The following is a 24,335-nucleotide window of genomic DNA, read 5'->3' on the forward strand; positions in this document are numbered from 1 at the left end:
CAGGAGGTAAGGAAACAAGATTCTTTGCCTTAAAAGAACGACGATGGGGCCCGCCCAAAGACCAAATTATTTTTTCATCCATTTCAATAAACTAAAAAAATGATATCCATGTTCTTGAAAGTAACCTCCCGTGGCCGAGCAACCCTCGTCTCGAAATTTTAGTTCTTCATCTCTGCTTTTTTCATAGGTGGAAACTCTTGATTTTTCTTCCCTTGCATATTCAGATACTTTCCAAACCCAATGTCACCATTCACTCTTGTCAATCGTGGTACGTCTCATCATGAGTTACCTAACTATGAAAATGAGTTACCTAACTATTTTCATGATAATATCTTACATAGATCGATTGTTTCATAGAGATAAAGACATAATATCTTTAAGACTGCCTAACACCACTCAATATAACAAAAAATAATAATTTGCATATTTGCAATAGTAATTATTAATATAACATTTTCATATAGTTCATATATGTTCAACCCCGTCCCCGAATTATATAATAATGTTTACTGTCATCCTTGAATTAAGGGCAATATTCAATATTTTCATGTAGTTTAGGAATTAAATTGTATATGTACCAAAAATCCTGAAATTATATTGAATAAATTAAAATTTTAAATTCCACATTGTATATTAAGTTAAAATTCATAAATTATTTATGTTATTATTTCTTTTCTTTTTTTCTTTTTCCTAGTTTGGTTATTGGACAAGACCACTTCATTTTTCCCTGCTTAATACGCAAATAAGCATGTGCATGTGTAGGATGTGTCCCCACTCACATCAATTCCTAGATTTTTCGAACGCACTATGAATTATGGAAGTGCCCTTTTCTTTATTTTCTTTTCTTTTTGGGGGGTTTTTCTCCGACTGCAAAAAAGAAAATGAAACTTTAAGTACGAGAGGTGCGTCAGCTTTATTGCCATTCTCTCGAAATCGAAAGGCCTTCTGCTGCTCTCCTTCCACCAGCCCCCGAAAAGCAACAAGAAAAGGAGACAAGAAGGAGAAGTCCCTCTGCACCTTCCATCAAGGCTCTACGCGTTGTCCTCAGCCTTCCGAGCCCCACTAACGTATGCACAAAGAAGAGAGGAAAAAAGCTCAGGTTGTACAGTTTTGTTTCTTTCGTTTATGTTAATAACCAACGAAGAATTTCAAACCGATATGTCCGTGCCACATTTTATCTCGAATTCATCTTCATATTCAACATAAACGAGTCAGCTAGACAATGTCATTTTGGGGAACTAAGATTGGAAAATCTGCTCAACTAATCTAGCCCTAAGAGCTTCCTCTGCTGAGAGTACCATAATTTTTCCCTAAGTATCTAGTATATATTATCATAAGTGTATCGGTTTTGAGATTTTTTATAATACGAAAATTAGTTTAAGGTAAATGTGACACGAATATATCGATTTAGAATCTTTAGTGATAATTAACACTCTGTTAATGTTGTTTAAGGTGGAACATAACTTAATCTATCGAAAAGATTGAACGGTTTCGAATAAAAGGTTGATTAGATGGGTACACAAAATTCAAACTCCAGCAACTTTACCTAAAGTGCCTTAATATTTAAATGACTTTGCTTTTCAAAAAAGTTGAAGTTGCTTAGAGAACTTCAAAAGGGGGGAAAGCAATGCAAGATTTTCAAAAAAAACACCAGCACATAAGCAGTTTTCCTCTCCTCACGTAAGGAAAAACGCGACACTGTCCTGAGATTCCTTTGTCCGGGAGCCTTGGGCGACTATTGGAGGAGAGATCCCACGCACCAAAAGTGAGAGAATTCACTGTGAAATGGAGAGGAAAAAAGGTTTTTTTCTTTTTTTCTTTCCTCCCTCCTTTTTCAGGAACTTGGAAAGTGAAATCCTTTTCTTTCTCGATTGTCCTCCCTTTCCTGGACACAACTTCGTGTGCTTGATTTCGGGTCCACAGCATGCTAGTCACGAAAAGATAAAAAGTTTCCATTTTATTGCTATTCTCAAGCCCCCAACTCTCTCCCTTCTTTGACGAGGCAATCATCTAGTTGCTTTATAAGTCGCAGCCCACTTGTAGATTAATGACGAAAAATTTGCTCCACCATAGGAAAGTCATAGAAAAAAAAAATGTTTCTTTCTATAATATATATATATATATATATATATATATATATAGAAAAAAATTGCTCCACCATATGTGTGTGTGTAAAGTTAGGGAAAAGTTAAGAAAAAGTGTTAAATTTATTGTCATTTAGTCTTAAATATTTTCATATTTTACCAATTGAGTCATCTAATTAAGTAGAAATGGTTGACATGAACTTCGAGCATCTTACATGGCGTGGCCAACTTTGACATAGACATTTTTAATAATTTTTTTAGTGATTTTGAAATTTTTAATAATTTTTTTCTTCTTTTCTTTTCCTTTTTTTATTTTATTTTTATTTTTTTGCCTTTCATTATAGGTAGCAAGGGAGAATAAGCCCTTGCCCAGGCTCTACCAACCACAAGCGAGGCCACAAGGGCTAGCAACCCCTCACAAGAAAAATACAACAAATTCTTTTTTTTTTTTTTTTAAATGTCAACACAGTACTGGTCATGTCATGAAAAATATCTGGTATTCATATCAGCAATTTCTTGTCAAAATTAGCCATACAAACTTAATGACAAGTTGCCAAAAGGTTTGAGACTACATTAGGTATGATATTGAATTGATAAAATATAATAAATTTAGAATTCTTTTTTATATTTTTCCCATAAAATTAGCATCATCTAACACAAGTGACATGATAGAATCTAATGAGGTATTAATACGAGGAATCATTTTTCAATTAAGTGATGGGTCCGTCTTATAAGTTCCTCCCATGTTTCTGGGGGAGGGTTGCTTTGGATTAATACAATTTTTCGAACTAAAGAATGAGGGGAATTCACTTTGTTATAGGGTGCGTCGCGGACGTGTTCCAGATCCCTCTATATAAACGGCCGAGTATTATATAAGAAATCGTCCCCACTCGAATTTGAATTGATTTTACCGATCAAGTAGCCTGAGCTCTCTCTTTTCAATCCAACCATAAGGGAAAGCCATCCGCGTCATAACTAGGGGATTCACCAAAACATCACCTGCTAAGGCAAAATCTCAAGTGGTCGGGCCAAAGTAGAAATTGATCTCGAGGGACTTAAAGTTTCTAAAGACACAAGATCCTCGGGTTGGTTTTGCTGCTCGAATTCATCGAGTTTGTATTATAAGTTCGGTCTCGATCTCTAATTTTCATGATGTGGCGTTGTGTCCTTAGGACAACGCAGTCTGTCCAAGCGCAGCTAGGTGAAACAATATTCTTTCTGCTTCCCTTTTTTTTTTTTTTTAATTTGTCTTCTGGCGATGAGTAAAAGGGATTCCTAATCATTTCCCGAGGCAGGTTTAAGCAACGAGACAGGGCAGCAACAGTATTCCAAACAAGGGTGATAATGCTATTCTATTAGGGCATGGAAACTAGACTAGGATTTCTGTTCCTATTTGGACACGGCAGCTTGGACCAATGGATTAGATTTACTTTCCCGTTGTCACCGGGCAATTTTATTCGCGCCCGTGTTAACGGAAAATGACAGAATTCCGGACAACAAGCATCGACAATTATTAAGCATGCCCGGTTCTTTTTCTTTTTACGACTTGCATGTTAAAACCCTCGCGCCCACGTATAATCACGGATACGTCCCTTAGAGTACGGTATTCTGCCAATTGCATCGATGAGTGACAGATAGATAGTACCACTCAATCAGAACTCAATAGGCGTTCGTATTTTGGAAGAATCTCGTTCACCCTGTACTATCCAATTTCAAGTTTTAACATCAGATCTCAAAAATTGAAGAATATATTTCAATGGACAAATTTCAGATTCCAAGTTAATGGAATGTGGAAACCTATAATCCAGAATTTAAAATAATTTTTTTCCTTTTTTTCTTTTTCTGTTTATATTTTTACGCTATCCCGTAATATTTCATGACTTTAGATAATTTGCATATAATTTAAAATTACTAGTTTTAACTTTCATTTTAAAATTGAGGTTTTTACTTTGTTAACTATTTCATGTATTTACATATAAGTTATTATTAGTAAACTGTAGTAATAAGTAGTAATCATTAAATACGATAATTCATTATAATTGTTCAATTAATGATATATGTAGAACATAGATGGACTTTGAAATCGACTCTGAAACTTGTGACAAGATAAGTTCTAAGTTCTATGATATATATGGTAAAAAAGCTTCATATTCCAAAAGATAATAAACTTATTCCAACTAATAGGTTTCTAGTTTCAAATAGAATCTATATGAAATCTAGAATCGCTCACCTCTAATTATTAGTGGTAGAGAAGGGTACAACGTGTGCACCATGTAGCAAACATGGAGGGAGTTAAGCTGACTAAGCTTGGATTGGACCCTAGAAAAATATTACAAAGTTGGTTGCTCTGTCCAAGGTGAAACGCGGGGTGCTCCTAGCCCACAGGTGCACACGGTTTATGGTCTAGGTCTCTAATTAATTAGAATAATAAATGTTCACCCTATTAATAAATGGTACATGTACTCGGTCCATCTTGGCTTACTTTTCACTATAGCTCTTTAAGCATGTCCACTCATGGGAGACCAATGCTTTCAGAATCTTCATTTGACATACTTAGATTGAATCCGGCGCAATTAAATGAGTCGATCCATATGTAGCATCTCATTACAAGATTCTTGAATAGGAGGATGGAAAATACGAGTGAAATGGAGTCAACTCATTAATATTGGCATGAAATAATGAGCTTTTGAGCACTCTAAGCTAGTTCCACTAATGTGGGCTCAGTTTGACTCTATGATCTTTGAAAGTAACATATCCATTAAACTTTTTATCGTCAGATTAAAAAGTGAAAATATTACAATCATTTTAATCGAGATTTATTGAACATTTTAAATATGTTGCATTTTGATCTAATGATGTAAGATTATAAATAAACGGTGAGTCTCAATTATCATATGTTTACTCTTAATTTACTCTTAGCATCTCTAGTGTGAAAATAATTTCGGAGTTGATTTGATTTCTGCAATTCGATCTCCTAAGTGAACAAGTAGAGTTTATTTTGTCTATATACGTGGCGCACGTGGAGAGTCGTTTGTTGGGTGCGTGTCGGCGAGCCGCAAGGGGAGACTTTCCGTAGTCAAAGGGACATGGATGCGTAGATTCTGGATTTGCTCGACAATGAATACCCTCTCACCTGCACAATATCCATTACAAAAATCCCTCCCCGATTAGTCTTTTCAGGCTCATTATTCAACGCTCGAAGTTCTTGAGCGGAGGTAGGTCTAATTAGACAAATTATTGAACCCGAACACTCGAGCCCTCTTCCGGTAATTTTCTAGACAAAAGCGTTATCACGCATCCCAACATAGAAGGAGAGGACAATTCATGACTAACATAACGAAACCTAAAATGTGTCAATTCTGAATACGTGAAAAGCCTTGATATAGATAAAGGAAATCAAATTAGATATGCATAATTAAATTAGATATAAAGAATTAGAGAAAATATTTTAAATATCTTTAAAAGATATTTAAAAATTCTAATATTGCTAGCGGTGTCTATTCCCCCGTGAGAATCTTTTCACTCTTGGGAAGCAACCGAGCAATTCTTATGAGACCCTAGCGAGTGCATTTCCGACCACGGCGCGACGGAGGACGAGCGATAAGGTACACGTGCTCTAGAGAGGGAGAAGGTGGGGAGACAAAAATCTTGGCAGAATCCAAGCTTTTCGAGAGCGAGAGACAAATGTGCACGGGCGCAGGACAAAAATGTTAGATTTGCCAAATTATAGCGAGGGGTCCCATGTGCGGGCGTCTGCATGCCATCCTTTTGTCTTGATGTGGCGTCGCCCTTTTAATTAAAATCTCTCTCCCCGCCACGCAACGAAGAGGAAGAAGAAGAAGACGAACGTAACACGGTGGACCACCCCCCAAACCCTCTCGCGTTTGGACGGGGGATCGCGCAGATCTTCGTCCCATCGATCCGTCCATGGACGGAACGATTCTGGATAGACGCCCCCGCGGATCCGTCGGTGATGAAACCGGACGTATCGCCTAGTAGCATCCACCACCACGATGCGTGCGTAACGAATCTTTCACGAAAAGAAACTTCAACGCTTCTTTTGCCGTGAAACGAGGGGCGATCAAATCATTCATCATCTGCCTTGGTCGGAGTAAAATCTTTTCCAAATCTTTTTAGTCGCCCCTTCACGGTTGGTAACATTTTCGGGCGTGGGGTCGCTAATTGCGACTTCCCAACCGAAACCACAGCAGAACACAAGTATCTTATAATTGGGTTTTGTATAAAGAGGTAAAATAATCGATAATCAGGGGTCAAAAGGGTGCTTTAGGCCCTTACCAAAAAAAAAAAAAGGGTGCTTTAGGCCATCAGGAGTTTATGCAAAGATTGGGTGTATTATCCCGTGTTCTAGGCCTTTATAAGCGTATTGAAACTAGCTAATGATGTTTAAAATTGGGCACGCGCGAGCATAGGAAAGATATTCATTATTCAAGTGCAAAACATCGAGAAATAATTATGAACCTTTCGAAAAATATTTTCATTAATTGCGAATTTCCAGTGGAACAAAAAGAGCTCCGGGTTTTCTAAAATATCCATTTGTCAGCTTCGAAGCTCGTTGATGGTGGACCGTGACTGATGGTGGGCTTCCACGGTACTTTCCTGGGCATGGGATTTTAGGTTCAGAGGATCGATTCCATATGAATTGAGATCGACCATGGAGCGATGCGAACTCCTGAGATTCAAATTGTTTGATTCATCAAGTGATGGTCCTACCCCATTCGTTCTGGACTGGGTTCAAGCAACCCGCACGTGCTCATGATATCGAAACCTTATGGTTTAAGTTTTAGAATTAACATCTACTTTGCTTTCTTTTGAAGTTAATAGAAATGTGCTTCAATTAGAGGCCCACAAATCAACAAGTAAAAATATAGTAACGCAATCTCGGCAGAGCCAGTCGTACTGAGTAGTTGATTGTTCAATGAGTATATTGTGTAACAAAAGTTTTACACGTTTTGACATGGGTAGTTTTACTTTTGGAAAAATTATCAAAACAGTCATAAATCTATTACAGTTATACTTATTCATTTATAAACCTTTTTTTTTTTTGCTAATCGAGTCATAAATTTTTTGCATTTATATTAATTTAGTTCATTCGACAAAATTTGACTAACTAACATTGACACCGGTTATCATACGTGGCACAATTGACATTGATGTAAACAATTTCTAAAAATATTTTAACACTTTTTGATTTATTTATTTATTTTTCTCATTTTCCTTTTTCTTTATTTATTTTTCCTTCCCTTCATCTTTTTCCTCTAGGCACTCACCGGAACTTGGCAATCGGCCAGAGGTGAGAACTGGCAAGCTCGGCCTTGCCGGTCGTTGCTAAGTACTGGCATTGGACGAGGTCAGCCTCGCTAGTGACAGCAAAAACGAGCCTCACCATGGTTGGGCGAGGCTCAACCTCACCAAATTGGTAAGGTTTGCACTCACCAATAGCTAGTGAGGCGACTTCACCTCTAGTTGGTGGCTGATTTCGCGACTAGCTAGAGGAAGAAGATGAAAATAAGAAAAAAAAAAAAGGCGGAAAAAGAAAAGAAAAAATAGATATAAATTTGAAAAATATTTTAATATTATTATAAATTGGCCACATTAGCGCCAATTATGCCATATAGGATAGCCAGCGTTCATATCAACATTTGCCGACTAAAATTTGTCGAATGGGCTGAATTATCAAAAATGCAAAGTATTTAAGATTCAATTAGTAATATATATATATATATAAACTGAATTAGCACAATTGAAATAGTTTAATTTTTTGTAACTATCCCTTTCACTTTAAGCAAGTAACCATGGCTCACATCAACGCTTATGAAACAGTATATAGTAGCACCGAAGCAAGGAACAAAATGGATCGATGCATTACATATTCTTAGCACGCTCACCTTTGTTTTACCTTAATATTGTACGTATCCAAAGGAAATGCACCCAACATCACCAACAGGACCATTAAGTAGTAATCACGAGCACACACTATATGTTACATATGCATGTACCAGGCCCGACGTGTCCGAGGATCGTGAGCCTTTTAAATTTCCAAAGTGACGTGCCATGATCTCGAATACTTTAATCGGGTCGAGTACATAGTAGGATGATCCCTTTCTTTCAGTGTGCCGCACCTGACGAAAACAGGAACGGGAGAGAATAGATCAGGCAAGCCAGGAAAAGGGCGATGAGGATCTGATCGTGAATGGAGACCACAGTCTGAGTTGTGTCGCGACTCCGATTCAACCATGGAGGCGAACACTTATACTCCAAGGAGAAGAAGGTCTCATCTACATCATTCTGGACATAATCATGATCATGATCACCGTGACCAAACATGGGTTCCCATGAAGCAGATTTGAGATCTCCATCGCTCCACTCCTGTCATCAATGCATGAACCAAAACGAAAAAATAAACCCTAGTCAGTATTTCGGCACATTATGTTGTTTGCTGATTGGTCGGTGAAGATGCAATGAGAGAACACGTGCAGTTCATTTTATAGTCATGTCGCGTGGTATAAGCATTGTAACAAGACCTTTCCGCAGTTCAGCCTAAGGCCATTAGAAAATTGGATTAGGTAGTTCCCCAGGCAAAGAACATGTGTGTATAAATCTGATGGAATTCGAAGGCCAGGCCAAGGCTAAATGGATATATACGACTTAACATATAGTCTATGCTATATATATATAGACTCGATCATGAATCCCACGAGAAAACTTAATGGGTCGAATGCACACGCAAAATCGCATTTCATCGGCTAGAATCGAAGGAGGACTAGAAAATTGCACGCCTGCATCAACGTGTGAGAAATAGACGGTCGAAATATTTACCTCGATCGGTTCTCCTAAGGCGACAAGTACCGTGCCAGGGCTGGCGGGGAAAGTATACGGAGGAGAACGCGATGTCCGGAGGTAGAACCTGCTGTATTCACCGATGGGGAGGTGGATGCTGAAAGCATAATCAAAAGGCTCATCGGACCTGTGGTATTGCTGTGCGTTCGGGCTGGGTTCGAAGTGACGATCGCGGACGTGTCTGTGCACGCACAAGGTTGGTTCTTCCATTTCGAAACGCTCGCGAGGCTGCTGCTCCCTCAGGTTTTCTGACAGAACTTGGCTCACTTCCTGCGCCACCACGTCGAGTTTGCTCGTCACCTCCCCATCGCTCGTCTGTAATAAGGCAAACATGCCGTTCCGTCTTGTTACCATTACATGGAAGAATAGACTAGACGCCAATCAAAGTGTATCAATCGTCAAGAAGACGATCATAATATTAACTCCATTGAATGGTTTAAAGCATGGTTCTTTCCTATGTAGTATCGACAGATTTCGAGCACCAAATTCAGTTCTTAATATAGATCCTTCATCAGAACATCGTTCCACATACTAAGCATTGCTCGCATGATAAATGAAGATTCAATATGTTCTTATCCATTTCATTTACTGCAAACATCTCTAGATCAATTCATGTGAGCACTGCTCCAAGTTAAATGATCTTCATGTCATAAATGAGTCCTTCTACTATTTGAACATTTACCTAGAATTCATGACTCTCGTCGATCTTGATTTCAGTTATTAATGCCCAGATAAAGATGGAAGGCCAACCAAAAATCATAATCACAAAAAGCACTGGAAAAGAAAATGAATACTAAGAAGCATGGTTCAAGTTTCAATGATTTGATTTACCTAAGGTTTCGATACGTCTCGGCCTCGACATAATGCTGTCCCCATCTTATTCTTCCCTTGAAGCAAATCCTCATCACCTCTTCCTTATCCCAACCGGCCCCTTCTCCGGTGACACCGCCTTCCTCGTGAAGCTCGACGCCCTTCATCTTCTTCTTCAGGACTTCCGACACCCTCTCGGCCTCCCTCGCCAGTGACCGTGACACCTCGTCCGAGACCCCGTGCCCACGGATCCGGAAAGCGCCAAACTCTCGGGCGGACCTCATGAGTTTGTGCACCGACGCCCCATCCCTCAGCATCAGCTGTTCGAGATCGATGACATCCGGCGCCCGGCAGGGGTGCTGAGGCCCAGCCAGGGTCAGCTCGGGGATGCGCAGGGAGGCTTCAAGGTAGCGCGTGAAGATCTCATCGGCAGCAGACCGGGATCCTCTCCCTGTGGGGATAGGGGGCGGAAGCGGCGCCAGCAGTGCCGCCGGCAACCGATGTCTCTTAGTAGGGTTGCTAGTCGTGGCCATGGAAGCTAGTGCTCGGCAGATCAACTAGGGTTTCATGTACGTGGAGCAGCGGAGGTTGGAGGGGTGTGTGATGATCACGTATGGCTTAGTGATATTAAGTTGATGAGGAGCCAATTCTGGAAAGCGTGGGTGGAAGCTTTCAAGCGCAGGGCCCATCCAACGGCGTAGGAGGCACGTCTCGTTTTGAATTTGGCAAAAGGGAAGTTCAATGATGCCTCCCCAGTAATTAGATCACGCAACCTTGAGAAGCCCTCCATTTTCTAATTTATTTTATATTAGGTTTAATATTAGTAATTGTTCAAATAATTGTACAATGCCTTAGGCTGTCGCCAGCAGGCCCCATCGACATGGTTACTAGTACAATCAATAAATTGATTCAGCATCCTAATAAATAAATAAAAAAGGAAAACAAAGGGTTGCAAAACTTGAATATGATAAAGACACGAGTAAGATTAACTCGGTTGTGATTTGACATGCATTGAGTTTTTTCTTATTGGAAAAAAACACAATATTATCCGCTTTAATTCATTTATTACGAAATCTCATAATTTTGTCATTTAGCGTACAAGTGAGTATTTTATTATGAGACAACCCATCAAGATAATGCTCTTATCTAAGCACATTTAACTTTGGAGTTCCAAAACTAAATGTTGTTGTTATATTAAAAGGCTCCTCCATGAGTTAATTCCAAATTTCATATACATATGAATAGGTATATATGTTTGTATACATCTTTCTCTATTTGGTTTGCAATTCAGTTCATTCTTACCTCTTTCACCATTCTAGAAGCTTGCTAGGAGCCACTCCTTGTTCAAGTCATCTAGGCCCACCAACCACTTCTTGCCCTCATTGGACCAGGTCATTATATGTACAATGTTATCTTTAGAATTAAGATTTATCCAATATGAACCGTGAATTGCTAAATGTTCAGTGTAATTTCTAGACTATATTAAGAAGTTCAATATCATTCTATCATGTGTTCGAGTTAACTAAATTTGCTGACATGCCCTTCAATTTGTTTAATTTTAAGAATTGATGACCAAACAAGAAAATAAACCTTCGTACATAAAAAGAAGATGGATAAGAATAGAATTCACGATTACAGTTCTTATATAGTATTTACCCACCAATTGAAAAGGCCAACTCATATTTAAATATCCCACGTTTTAAAATCACATTTGACCCGTTGTTTAATCAAACAAAAGACTATAATAATATCAAACATTTTATTAAACATTTAGGAATAGTTCAAGTACCGCATCAAATGAATTAAAAGATGAGATGGCATTGAACATTAGTCAACAATTACGGATTATTTCCATTTGTTTTGTGAAAAATGACTCATTTGGAAAATATTTTCCTAAAAATGATCACTTCTATCGCCTGAAAAAGTTATTTGATGAAAAATATTTTCATTGTCAACATTATTTTACATCTAAACATTTTTGTTAATGATGAAAACATTTTTCCTACACACTTAAAAAAAAAAATGAAAATGACCGCTCGTGCCATTTCCACTTTCTTTTCTCAGCACGTGACATTTGCGTTCGACATGTGGGCCTTCTGGGCTTCCCCTCCATTAATGAAAAACCCAAGCCCAATTAAACAACCTGCACGGGTTGGGTTGGGCTGGGCCCTGCTCCGCCGAATCAGCTCCCTTTCTTCTTCTTCTTCTTCTTCTTCTTCGTCGTCGACCTCGCGAAGATCGAAGGAAGCCATAGCTCTTGCAGTTCCGCACTCCGCAAGCTGCCCCCTGCAGTCGAAGAACCGAGTCAAACGCCAGTGACAGAGCGCCGATGGGGCGACACCGGGAAGCCTCCGCCCGAGGAAGCGCCGGATTTGGCTCGCCGTCGCTGCTCGCGCTCCTGCTGCTGCCGCTGCTCCCTTCGATCTGCGCCGCCTACAGGCCGGGCGACATCGTCCCGCTGGCCAGGATGGGACAATACCACTCCGTAATCTCTCGACACCTTCGTTCCCGTTGGAGATTGCGTGGAAATCGTGCTCTTGTCTGTTGTCGTTCGCCGCGAGTTTTCTTTTTTCTTTTTGGTTAATGTTCGATTTCGTTGCTTCGTTTTTTGCGATGCATCAGTACAGGTCGCCATGGCAAGACGTGATCGGCCGCAACTGCCCTCAATTCGCCGTTAACCGCGAGGTGATTGCCTCGCCTTTCTCCCTCTCGCTCGCTCGCTTTGTTCGAGGTTTCGTCAGGCCTTCCTTTCGTGATCGTGACTTTTGTTGTTGTATTTGACTTGAGCAGGTATTGGTTCCTATTCCGAGACCGGAGGGTTTTACGAACGCTGATCCTTACAAAGTGTGAGTGATCAGAAATAGCGGTTGAATTTACGAACCTAAATGATGGGTTTTTTATGTGAGGGATATCCTGCTTCATGTTCCTTCGCGCGATGAGCTGATTTTGGAATGATGTAGGATGGCATTTTGTATAGATGTTTCATTCTTCTGCAAAATTTTCCACGAATTACAAATTCTGCAATCGAAACTGATTTTCGTGAATCTCATGTGGGTGCGTTTTCCACTTTCTATCTAGTTCACATCTCTTTCGCCTCTCTGTATTTCCTGTGGTCTTCACTCTGTGTTGCTTGCAAGTGCCGATTCGTGTGTGTCCATTGTGTCTAAAATTGCTGATCCTAGCTTGAATTACGGGTTGAAAACAAATACCGTTGTGTTCAAGCATGGGAAGCAATAGAGACATTTGCATTTCTCCTGTTCAAGAGTTCTTTGTTTGGATCTTCTCTGCTGTCGCTGGGGTCTGGTGTTTTAAGAGGAGAAGCGTTTGGGTGGGGGTTCTGTCCTTGCTCCTGTGTTTGGAGCTTGGGAAAAAAGTTCCCTTTGGAGGCCACTGGGCTGATTGGTACTGTAGCAAGATAGTGTTCATTTATTCTTTTTTCCCGCCACTGTCATACTTTTTTTTTTATATTTTAGTTGGAAAATTGTTTGACATATGCAGGTCTTTCCAAGTTGGAAGAGAGAAGTTTCTAGTCCCGTGGCTTTTTCTTATCAATCGCAACAGTAAAGAGGTCCCGATGATTGATATGCATTTGGTAAGTATTGCCCTTGATGTTTTTCTGTCATTTTCATGGCAATTGTTTAACAAATTTTCTTGGCCATCATGTTTGTATAGAGATACTCAGGAAGTGATTTGCTTGGTGTGACAGCCAAAGTTGTGGATATGCCTCACCATTGTAAGTGACTCTTTTCACATCCATGTCTCTTTCTGTGAGGAAAATGAATTAATGTGGCTTCTGCTGGGCAAAACTTGGAACTTTCTGAAAAGATCATGCTGACTAAACTTGGTGGCTGCAATAAGTCTATGAGTCAATCTTTCAAGGAAAAATGGTTGCAAGTTACTGTCTTAGATCTTCCTTTTCATTAGAAGTTGCAGTTGTTGACTTAGTTTATTGTGAACAGTTGTTGAAATTCATCCCAACATCAAGACACAATTTTGGGATGTCAATAGTTGGCCAAAACATGTGCTTGTCAGATACTCATGGTAAGTTTTAGCTCATTTTATTATATGATCCCAGAGAGTGTATATCACTTAGCTCCTGACAGTGAAATAATTAAATAAGCTGGTCAGTGTCTCCAAGCATTGGCTTTCATTGCCAGGGAATTCTATTAGGTTAGCAGCTAATAACCTCACTTTCAGTGACCTTCATTTTAGAGATATATTTGCACTCTTTAACCAGCGAGTCTTGGCCATGGTAATACCTGTCATGTGCGATCAAGTAAATGAATCTTTCCATGCATTCCTGAGAATACATTGTGGAATCTATATTTATCTTGAAGATACATATCTTCTGACCAGAGTAGTCTGTTTAATAATGATTGAACTTATTTTTTTGTTATTTTCTTGGAACACTTGTACTTTTAAATCATAAGGTTTGCTCTTGTCAAAAGCATCTCATATTTGGAAATCCTCTTAATGTTTTAAATCACATGGGTTTATATTTTCGGGACTAATTCCACATCTATTGACCAATTGCATTTATGCTTGGGTGTATTACTATGCCCCTTTTAGCACAAACCAGCCAAAATGTTCATCAAGCTTCATTCAAGGGCTTACGTATCGATATGCTAGAAATCTGGTTAATTTTTTTCGTCAGCTATTAACTGTTCCTCTGCTTTGCATTTACTCGTTTGAGATTCCTGAAATGTTAATGTCCTTGAAATTTGCTTCCATGTGAAAAGTTGTTAATTTGATATTGTTCTTTTAACAGGGAGGAGCAGTCAGAGATTGACGTGACTTCTGGATTTTATGTTTTGTTTGGATCAGGTATCAATCTGGTCAAGCGACTCCTTTTGCAATATATGTCTATCTTTCATGCTCTCTATCTACACCTTTTTCAAGTGTTAATGCTTGGAAGGGCCATATTTATGAGAGTTAAAGAGAGACGGATTCAGTGTTAATAATTCTTCATTTATTTTAACTAGGGCTCATGCTGTCTTTCATTCTCTCAATCTACGTCTTGCAATCATCCCGGGAAAAACTAGCAAGGTACTTTCTATATGTGCCTTTTGATGTCCCTTTCTCTTTTCAATTTTAGCTTGCCTTTGGATTCTGGTAGATTATAAGTTAATAATATTAGTCCACCCAAGTTATTGCTCACTGTGGAAATAGGCTAGGGATAATCATGGAGAAGTTGCACCTACCAAAATTCTTTCAATACTCTTCTATTTAGTGGCTTATTAAACAGAGAAAGAGAAAAGAGTTTAACTTAACAAGAGAGGAGGAAATATCATGAGATTTGAATTGAAGTTTCTGGTGGGAGGATATGGAGTAGAGAACTGGAACATTTACATTTGCCTTTGTGGCTGAAGGAAGTTATGCAACTTCATTTAGATATCCATATTTGTCATGAAAAAGAGAATTTGTTGGTTGTTTGGAGTGATTAAAATTTTCAATTCCATTTTTTTCACTCAATAAGCTTGCGAACAATGGTTTAAAAGGCCTTGTAATTTTCAATCATGAAATTGCCGTTGTACATATAGCTGTGATACTAAGCTTGCGAACAATAGTTTAAAAGGCCTTGTAATTTTCAATCATGAAATTGATGTCCTACATATAGCTGATACTGTTCTGTTATCTACATCAATGATTCCATTATTTTATTTGAAGAATCATCTATTCCATCTTTTTCACTTCTGATAGAGGATTTCACTTTTCTAGGTTTGTCAAAGAAACTGTTGCAGAGAGCAGCATGCCTCCCGGCGGAGTGGCAAAAGTTGAGTGACAAATTGTTGGAATGGTGGAGGAATTATTTGTAGATTCAGAATCAGCCCCATCAAGAGGAACTTGTAGGACCTATCAGGGGATCTGTCTTTTATCAGACAAAAAGCTTTACCTTCAGAAATTTTGTCTACATTCTTCTCTACGTGGCCAGAAAGATGTGAGCTATACCTGTATTTATGTACTGGCTTTTCTTGGCCAAATCCATACAGTGCCTCTTAAAAATGTTCAAATTGCATCCCTCCTTGAGTCTATGAGCATACGTTTCTCTCTGAAAATGCTCACCCCTAGTTAGTATCAGACATCGTTTCCTTATTCTAATAGCTTATTCTGATAGGCGGCTTTGATTTACAGCTTTTGGAGTTTTTTAATAGAAGTAGCTTTACGTTGAGACTAAGAATAGTGTGCATGTGTTGTAAATTTCTAATGATATTGATTATTGAACTTCTTGAAGATCTTTGGATTGTGTTGCGACTAGGAGAGCTTGATGCATAGGTGGATGCTTCATAATACTGTTAATTCCTGTATTAGTGTCAATCCTGTTGATCTATTGAGACAACAGATGTTAGATGTGGAAGAATAGTCTGATGCTCCTCTGAGGGTTGCCTTACGGACCACATTTAGGTTGTATGCTGATTGTATTTTCTGTTCTGTATATCGTCCCTTATAAAGGTGATCTTTGTCAGCGTTCAGTGCTGACAAGTGACAAGTCTCGATGTTGTGTATGTTATCTCATATGAATCGCATATGATCTCTCGAAAGGTTTTTGGCGCCCTTATTGCTGGATGGGGAACTTGTATTCTGATAAAAACCTATAAGTTACATCAGTTATCTCTGTTTCTCGTTGCAATCAGGGCGGTTGAACTCGGTATCGTTCAGGTGAGTTAACATGGGTCTTAACTTTCAAGTGCACAGCGAAGCTTAGGTTTGTTTGCACAAGCTGTTCTGTGGATTCTTACATGGTACGTACGTAAAGGCGGTAATGTCACATTTGGTCACACGATGCAAAGCAAGTTACAGATGTCCGAACATGTGGTCACACGATGCAAAGCAAGTTACAGATGTCCGAACGAGCACACACGAAACGCGGTATTTAGAGGGTCAGTCCCATCGGAATTGTTCAAGATTCTTAATCATCCTTGTCTCCAGCAGCCTCTGCCAGCTCGCCGGCCCTTTTAGCTTGCTGCTTCCAGTCCATGTTCATCAATGTATAGGCCATCATAGAAACGCAAGAGATCTGAGATGCTAGCAGCCCGAACCAGAGTCCTCTGAAACCGAACTCCCACTTGAAGGCCAACAGAATAGCAATCGGCATTCCGATGAAGTAGAACGAAAATAGCTTGATACGTGCTCCCAGATCGGGGCGTGCAGTCCCTGCTAGGACTCCATAGACAGCTGTTTGAGGAGAGCCCGCGAGCTCACACAACCCCAGGATTGGAAGCGCTACAGATTCTAAATTAAGGATCTCCAGCTCGTTTGTATACATTCTGCCGAGAGCCGATCTCATGGTAATCATGAAAATGAAGGTGAGGAAACTGAGAGCGATCGATGCAGTGATCCCTACAGTGGATAGAACCCGGGCTCGGCACGGTTGACCCCCACCGAGTGCATGGCCAATGCAAGTCGAGAGGCTCAAGCTTAGAGCAAAGGGAAGTGTGTAGAATAAGCCTGCTATTTGGATCACGATCCCCATTGCAGAGATGCTAGCTCTGGAGTTGTTTTTGAGGAAGCTGCATAGAAAGAGCAGGATGTCATACCACCACCACTCCAAGCACACGGCAGCGCAGCTTGGCGCTGCTAGGGTTAGCAACGGCCTCCACCTCCACTCACGGAAGTTTCGGAGGAAGACGCCCTTTCCTTGCCAGGGTTTTATGGTCTTCTTAGATATGACTAGGTAGGCTAACAAACCCAAGGTAGTGTTGATTGAGTTCCAGGCGAGAGCCAGGGCGACGCCTGTCGCCCTGAGGTCTATGTAAACCACAAGAAGATAGTTGATCGGGAGGTGTACGATGCCCGCGATCAGGCAAGCCACTGTCACAGGAGTCGTCAAACCTTGGGTCCTAAGGAAGGTCCTCAGAGGCTGAAGAAGAGCTTGAGCAAACAATTCAGGAATGAAGCAAACCATGCAAGCTCTGGCGACTTTGACGACGCCTTCGTCTTGGCCAAGTCTCAGGAACAGAGGTTCCACGTTGAGCCACAGGAGGGAGATTGGGATGCAAATGAGGAGGAGACAGAGGAGAGTCTTTTGGTAGGTTTGGATGAGGATGGACGGTTTCTTGGCCCCGAAGGCTTGGGAGCAAATGGGTTCCATCCCCATGGCCAAGCCCTTGAGGATAGAGTAGCCCGTGATGTTTGCAAATGCTAGCGCCAGCGAACCGCCGGCCAAGTCTGTTTTACCGAGACGGCTCAGGAAGAGCATGGAGATGATGGACCTGGAGAAAATGAGGAGAGTGGTGGCTGCAATGGGGGCAGCAACTTTGCCCAGGGATACTGTTGCTTGCCTCACCTGGAAAACCATGTCCGTTTCATTTGTTAAATGAGTGGATTGTTCGAATTTGCATAAATTAAGTTTGAGACAATGACATGTTTACGATAGCAACTTCATTTAGTCAATAGCATGTAGATCTCTCGTTTTGCAGGAATAAAGTACACTCATCAATATAGATCCATACGATTAAACCAGCGGTAATACTCCTACTTGTTGATACCGGGAGAGAGAAGAAAGAGAGAGACCTCATCCAGAGAATGAGTTCCAAGAATCGCGTCGACGGGAAGTGGTCGCCGAAACCTAGTAAAGAAGTTAAGAGCTCTTGAACCCATCCTTCTCTTGGTGAAACTTCGTGCTTGTAAGCCGAATGGTATCGTGAACAGCGAACTGAAAAACACAGTTCGACGCGTCAATACTGAAGGGACAGTGAGAGTAAACACCAAACCAGCAAAAGCCTAGCAAACTAAGATTTGCACTGAAAAGAAAGAGAAGACAGGCTGCAAAAATCGAAGTCGATACTTCACAAGGTCTTGCACGTTCAAACAACAAACTCTGGCCAGTGACGGATCATCAGCTACGATCCTAACCAGTCGATCTGATTCGATGTTGCGTGAAACTGCAAAGGCTACGCTCCAGTTTATATACTGCACAAGCCCATAGTTTCCGGTCTCAAAATTTGAGAACGCCAGCGGCGTGTTAGTCCTTTGGTGTATCCACCAACTTTTGATCTGAATATGTTATGATGGTTATGACGTGCTTTTAGAAGCTTTTTAGTAGTTCATGGAGTTGCTGTAGAACAAGCTTCTCTGCCCGATGTCTCTTAAAGTGATCGGTATGCTAAGACTAATTTATTATATCAGAATGCTCAATTATGTGACAAGTACTAAGTATACCCCACTTATTTATAGGCCGGAACCCATCACATCACTTAACATATCGATTCAGGAAGTCAGTTGAGTTGTAGTATACTTAGCATTATCTTGACGAGAACCACAACAACAATGGGCCGAACCTTACTTATGAATAGTCTAATGTCATTGTTGAAGCATTTTAGTATACTTAGTGTTTTCTTGATGAAAATCATAATAACAATAGGGTGAACCTTACTTATACGAATAGTCCGATGTCATCATTGAAGCGTTTATAGAAGATTTTGGTAGCAAAGAAGAGAGAAAATACACGACAATTTGAAGTTTACTTGCTCGTTTTGAACTATGATTTGCCTGCAAACTGAAATCCACGGACTCGAGAATAGATCCTGAACTTGTCTATTGCAGATACAATTTGTGGACACGACCAAGTCAAGACATCAGAGGCCGAGATAGAGGCTGGGATTTTCTTGAATGGTCCCCATCTGGACTTTACATGTTAATCTAGGAAATAAAATATTTGGAAGGGTGCAATAATGCCCAGGCTTTTGCATTGGTTATGCTGTGTGTCATTGAGTGGTTCTTGAGTTCATGTTGGCTGACAGCCCCACAAACTCTTTCCGGTACTGTTGGGTTCGTACAAACAATCAAAAGAGAGAGGGAAAATTGGCTTTTCAAGAAAACACATACTAATTTTGCGAGGTCGCCTCCACACGCTAGATCACAAGCAACGGATGTTAACTTGTTTAGGGGAAGAGGAATTGCAAACATAATTTATAGAGATTCTGTTTGGTTTAGGGCAAATTGCTTTTACACCCCGACAGCCCAAACTGGTTAAGTTCCACTAGTCATACCATGAGTACAAGGAGCGTCTTGTTGCAAGCGTAGGACTTGCTGCCGCGTGAAACCTGATCTCCTTCTGCAGCACCACTGTCATAAAGTTGCCCTCACTCCTTGTACACATAGCATGGTAAATACTCTTCCCGAACCATAGACCACACCTCTCAGTGTTCACAAAAAAGTCCCCTTCATACTTTGTCTCTCACTCACTCTAAATACAACCACTTCTTGTATGTTTACAAATTGGTTTGTCGCTCTTACTAACTCTTAGGAATAGTATTCAACTACGTTTTGGCAATCAAGATAAAATTCAAAATATAATATTTATTTTATCCTGTATTTGGTATATGTTCAAGATAGGATAAAATCGGATAGAAGAAGAATATAATCTAAATAAAATTATCTCATGGCAGAGATGAGATAATGGTGAATAGAATTTTTAATATATATTATGGAAAAGTTAATTTTCTTGAATAACAAACTCCTTAAATTAATAAAATTAAAATAATATTTGAAGATAAATAATATTTGAATTATAAAATATATTTTCAAAATAAAAAAATCCATTTCTTCTAAGATAAATCCAATATAATATATATATATAGCTTTTATATTTATTAAACATTTTAGGTATATTAGTATAGTTTACCATTTAATAAAATTTAATTAGAGAATGATGGAAGGGGAAAAAGAAATAAAAAAGATAATAATTAAAAAGAGAGGAAAAATAATAACAAATAAGCAAATAAAAATGAAGTCGGCAATAATGTCATGAGAGATTTTTATATTTCCATTTATGCAATTTTTAGATTTATTTATATTGATATATCGGTTACATCAAACAATTTACATGATATGACATGAATAGATCTATCTTTATCATCACGGTTTACCAGATAGGATATAACAAAATCCTAAAGATTTTATAACCTATTCAATTAGTCATATTCTGACTAGAAATATAACCATATGAGTATTATGAGTTTACAAAAGATACAAGCTCAGGACCCTTTCGAGAATGCTTAATTTCTCTTATCTTTGCCCTTCCAATTATTCGACTTCTGGCCAAGTTTTCTCTAATTTATAGAGCTCTAAATTCGCACTTGGATCTCACTATACCTACATAATTCTCTATAACTAATCTCGTCATGATTCCATGAGAAACACGTACCAAACATTTCCTCAATTGGGGCTGTCAGTCGGATTTTGTATTGATGTTAGGTTTTTATCACGCCATCTCACGAATCTCTTGAACAAATTAGTTATGATTTTAGGCACAAATAACCTTGTAATATTACATTAATTGCTATAAGCTAGGCCTTAAATTTAGAAATTCTAATGATCTTTGAATCTGTTAGTGGAAAGTGACTGACAATCTAGTCTAACTTTTTTGCGAAATAAAGATTTTGGCTTCGAACTTAGTGAATTTCGACTTATATACTTGTGGAGTTAAATACTAATTTCTGCATGGTTTAGACATGAGTATATGCGTGCTTAAATGAACTCGTTTAATACTTGGATTAAGTTGTGTTATCATCCAAACCCTTTAAGAATATTCGCCCCTAGGAACAATATCTTTTAACAAGTGCTATGTTCATGAGTGCATGAGTCTACTTGTCAAGACCACTTAGGACACTCATTAAGAAAACATAACAATAAATATTTCGATTTTCAAACCGTTGATTGCAATTACATATATCACCAAAAGAAGAAAGAGGTTGGTGTCTCTGGGAATGTCACAATATTTTCTAATTTGACTACGAGATAAGAGAAGAATCCTCCTGGCTAGTTCTTGAGAAGCGGGAAGCATAGCTTGTGTTCCCCTTTCTCTAGGCAGACTCATGACAATGCTAGGGGGGGTACTTTATGCATTTATCTCATGATTAGTGGGGGTTTTGTTAAAGCAGCAGTGGTCCAAATTGCAAGATAAAGAAATTCAAGCATGTCGCAATTATTGGAGGCGGGGTGGGGGATGTTTGGTTAATTTAACAAAACCCCTTTCCTTAAGGACATCGATGCGATCCGTGCAAGGATTGGGCATGTTTCACATCTCCACTTCCTTCCAACTCTTAATATATTCTATCAAAGTAGCATTCCCTTGAATCATACCCAAAATTAATCATATCCTAAACAAGAGATGACGATGGGCTTATTGGGGTCACTTAGTCTTACCTATGAGAGAGGCCAGAATAGAATCACGTCTCTATCTCGTCTCTATCTCTCGCATTCTCATGTATAATATAATTATCTAACGCATTAATTTATGGTGTGTCGACCCACCAACGATGATCCAAACCCGTATGCTCCCATCATAACTCTCTCTCTCTCTCTCTTTCTCTACGTTGAGTGGATGCCTGTCGAGTACATTCAAAACCTCCGTTAGGGTTACGTAAGTGTTGAAGGTTGGACTTGAGCATCTTGTAGTGGAAAAGGCTGAAAAAATGAGCAAAACCCGCTAGAGGAGACTACCGCCCGGCCTAAATGGAACAGAGAAAATGAAGTTTGAACGATATATAGAGTTCAAATGGGCTGGTAGCGAGTCAAATTCGATGGTGACCTCTCCCCTACATCCCACCATCACAATCGCTTGTTTAGGGTGGTTTCTACTCGTTTTTCCTGATGAAAATTTGTCAAAAAACCTAATTGTAGGGTTTGCAATGACGCGTTTAAAATTACATACCGGAAGTTATGGACGATGATCGGCCCTTCATTGACGGGTGATGGCCTGAGTTATACCTAACGCATGACGTTTACAGAAAGCGGTGTTATTTTAGAAGGAGATCGCATTCTGTTATTAGATAATCTCTGTTAGGGTAACACCTCCAGTCCGCCACAAGTTTCTGTTTTCCCATAGTATGGACGGACGGATTAAAGTCAACGTTGCGCATTGACAATCCCATCGCAACCACCAATCGTTTACTAATTGCGAAATCAGCTAAAGGAAGAAAAAGGGGAGAGATAAAAGAGAATATAGAGGAGCTTTACAAGTACAAGTAGGGGGGAAAGGTCAAAATGTTGAAATTTTCTACCACCGAAACTGTAAAAAGGCTATATTCTATTATATTCCCGCACTTACCCTCACGAGGCCAGGATCAAAGTCAAATAGGGAAACGCCGACGCAGCCCAACAGTTTAAAGATGGTCGACGTCAGGCCAAGCCAAGCCAACCAAAAGCACTCCCTTTTTCTATACTAATTCAATGGGTAGGCCAAATGAGAATATAGTTGCAGTTTTTCAATGCATCGACTTTCATTAGGGTCGGGGTCGCAATCCAACCCTCGAGGTCTAGAGTCTCAATACCGGAGTCTCGGGTCGTTATGAGAGGGATGGTCATGATAGTGGTGGAGGTAGGTACAAAGTTGGATTTTCGAAAATAGATCTCGATTCTTAAAAGATCTTTCTTTGAAATTTTTAAATATTAATTATTTTTGCTAGCTATGAGAGAGCATCATGCCATTTACTCGTTTTCTAAATCAATGTCGAGAAGGGAAAAACGAGAATTGTTATAGATTTCCAATAGACTGATGCGTTGTAAGTTATATCTAATGAACACACTCTAAGCACATTAAAAAGAATTATATGAAAAAGAGTAAATGGAATGTCAAGATTTGTGTATAATGTGAATAGAGTAAATGATATGACTGAGTATACATATAAACAATTATACAAGTCACATTCTACATTTAACCAAATAGGTGATGTTCCACACTCGACGCACATGCCTTAAGATTTAGTATATGCATTTAGTACCTTAATTTTATAAATGAATTTTGATGCGTTGAAAGAAAATAAAGTTGAAAACTTTAAAAAGTAGATGTCACAAAGAGTCTTTAAACTTGAATTCAAAGTGCAATGTGATCCTCAAATTCAAAATTTATTCAATGTGACCCAAAAATTTAGCATATTATGTAATGTGATTCATGAATTTTTAATCTATACAATATCGTCTTTAAATTTTTTGTATATATTCAATTTAGTCACTAAACCGTGTAAAAATGTTTAATATTATTCCTGAACTTGAATGACTAAAAAAATGATATTGAACATTATTTTATAATCTAAAAGACTAAATTGAATATGTACAAAAACTCAAAATCGTATTGAATAAATTAAAAATTCAAAAATAATGTATTATATATGGACTAAAATTCAAAAATCACATTTAATAAATTTAAAATTTAAAAAAGATCCCATTTTATATCATAGCAAAATTGAGAGATCATTCGCGTCGTGTATCACAACTTGAAAAAAGGGCGATAAGTGCGCCATCCATCCATAAACCAAACCAAACCAAACCAAACCAAAACAAAACAAAACAAAACAAGGAGAGGAAAAAGAAGGCATCTGAGGATCAAGAACGTCCCAATCGGAGGATGCTCTCTCTCTCCTCCCACCACAAAAATCCTCTTACCGTGCTTCCCACGTGTCCTCCCATCATTCGATCTCCCCGCACGAAGTCCCCCTCCCTCCCCCTCTCTCTCTCTCTCTCCTTTTCAGGCACGATAACAATAAGGACAATGCTTAAAATAATATCTATGATCATGTCATCTCGAATTTCTTTTTTGTTTTTTTTTCTTCCTGTCGAAAAAATGGGGCTCGTTGGACCAGA

General features: G+C 39.2%; 3 protein-coding genes across 3 annotated transcripts; 1 reads left to right on the top strand and 2 right to left on the bottom strand.

Annotated features, from left to right (window-relative positions):
• Positions 1 to 7,902: 7,902 nt before the first annotated feature.
• On the bottom strand, positions 7,903 to 10,392 carry LOC104425103. Its single transcript, XM_010037690.3, has 3 exons — positions 9,774 to 10,392; positions 8,922 to 9,257; positions 7,903 to 8,471 (listed from the first exon to the last, which is right to left on the bottom strand). Exons 1-2 carry the CDS (start codon positions 10,283 to 10,285, stop codon positions 9,239 to 9,241), a joined length of 531 nt encoding a protein of 176 aa, XP_010035992.2. The 5' UTR covers positions 10,286 to 10,392; the 3' UTR covers positions 7,903 to 8,471; positions 8,922 to 9,238.
• Positions 10,393 to 11,985: 1,593 nt separating this feature from the next.
• On the top strand, positions 11,986 to 15,985 carry LOC104425104. Its single transcript, XM_010037691.3, has 9 exons — positions 11,986 to 12,237; positions 12,375 to 12,437; positions 12,543 to 12,598; positions 13,251 to 13,344; positions 13,425 to 13,485; positions 13,712 to 13,793; positions 14,521 to 14,576; positions 14,735 to 14,798; positions 15,471 to 15,985. Exons 1-9 carry the CDS (start codon positions 12,082 to 12,084, stop codon positions 15,532 to 15,534), a joined length of 696 nt encoding a protein of 231 aa, XP_010035993.1. The 5' UTR covers positions 11,986 to 12,081; the 3' UTR covers positions 15,535 to 15,985.
• Positions 15,986 to 16,493: 508 nt separating this feature from the next.
• LOC104425105 (protein DETOXIFICATION 53) lies at positions 16,494 to 18,785 on the bottom strand. Its single transcript, XM_010037693.3, has 3 exons — positions 18,538 to 18,785; positions 18,264 to 18,405; positions 16,494 to 18,036 (listed from the first exon to the last, which is right to left on the bottom strand). The coding sequence occupies exons 2-3, from the start codon at positions 18,348 to 18,350 to the stop codon at positions 16,660 to 16,662; spliced, it is 1,464 nt and encodes a 487-aa protein (XP_010035995.2). The 5' UTR covers positions 18,351 to 18,405; positions 18,538 to 18,785; the 3' UTR covers positions 16,494 to 16,659.
• Between the last annotated feature and the right edge of the window lie 5,550 nt (positions 18,786 to 24,335).

The sequence above is a fragment of the Eucalyptus grandis genome, chromosome 11 (assembly GCF_016545825.1).
Source record: "Eucalyptus grandis isolate ANBG69807.140 chromosome 11, ASM1654582v1, whole genome shotgun sequence".
NCBI lineage: Eukaryota > Viridiplantae > Streptophyta > Magnoliopsida > Myrtales > Myrtaceae > Eucalyptus > Eucalyptus grandis.

Coding starts and splice junctions, on each gene's coding strand:
- LOC104425105 (XM_010037693.3), bottom strand. CDS start 18,350: ATGGGTTCAAGAGCTCTTAACTTCTTTACTAGGTTTCGGCGACCACTT. Junction 18,037..18,263: donor GAACTCATTCTCTGGATGAG/GTCTCTCTCTTT, acceptor ATGGTTTTCCAG/GTGAGGCAAGCAACAGTATC.
- LOC104425104 (XM_010037691.3), top strand. CDS start 12,082: ATGGGGCGACACCGGGAAGCCTCCGCCCGAGGAAGCGCCGGATTTGGC. Junction 13,794..14,520: donor GTGCTTGTCAGATACTCATG/GTAAGTTTTAGC, acceptor TTCTTTTAACAG/GGAGGAGCAGTCAGAGATTG. Junction 14,577..14,734: donor TTATGTTTTGTTTGGATCAG/GTATCAATCTGG, acceptor TATTTTAACTAG/GGCTCATGCTGTCTTTCATT.
- LOC104425103 (XM_010037690.3), bottom strand. CDS start 10,285: ATGGCCACGACTAGCAACCCTACTAAGAGACATCGGTTGCCGGCGGCA.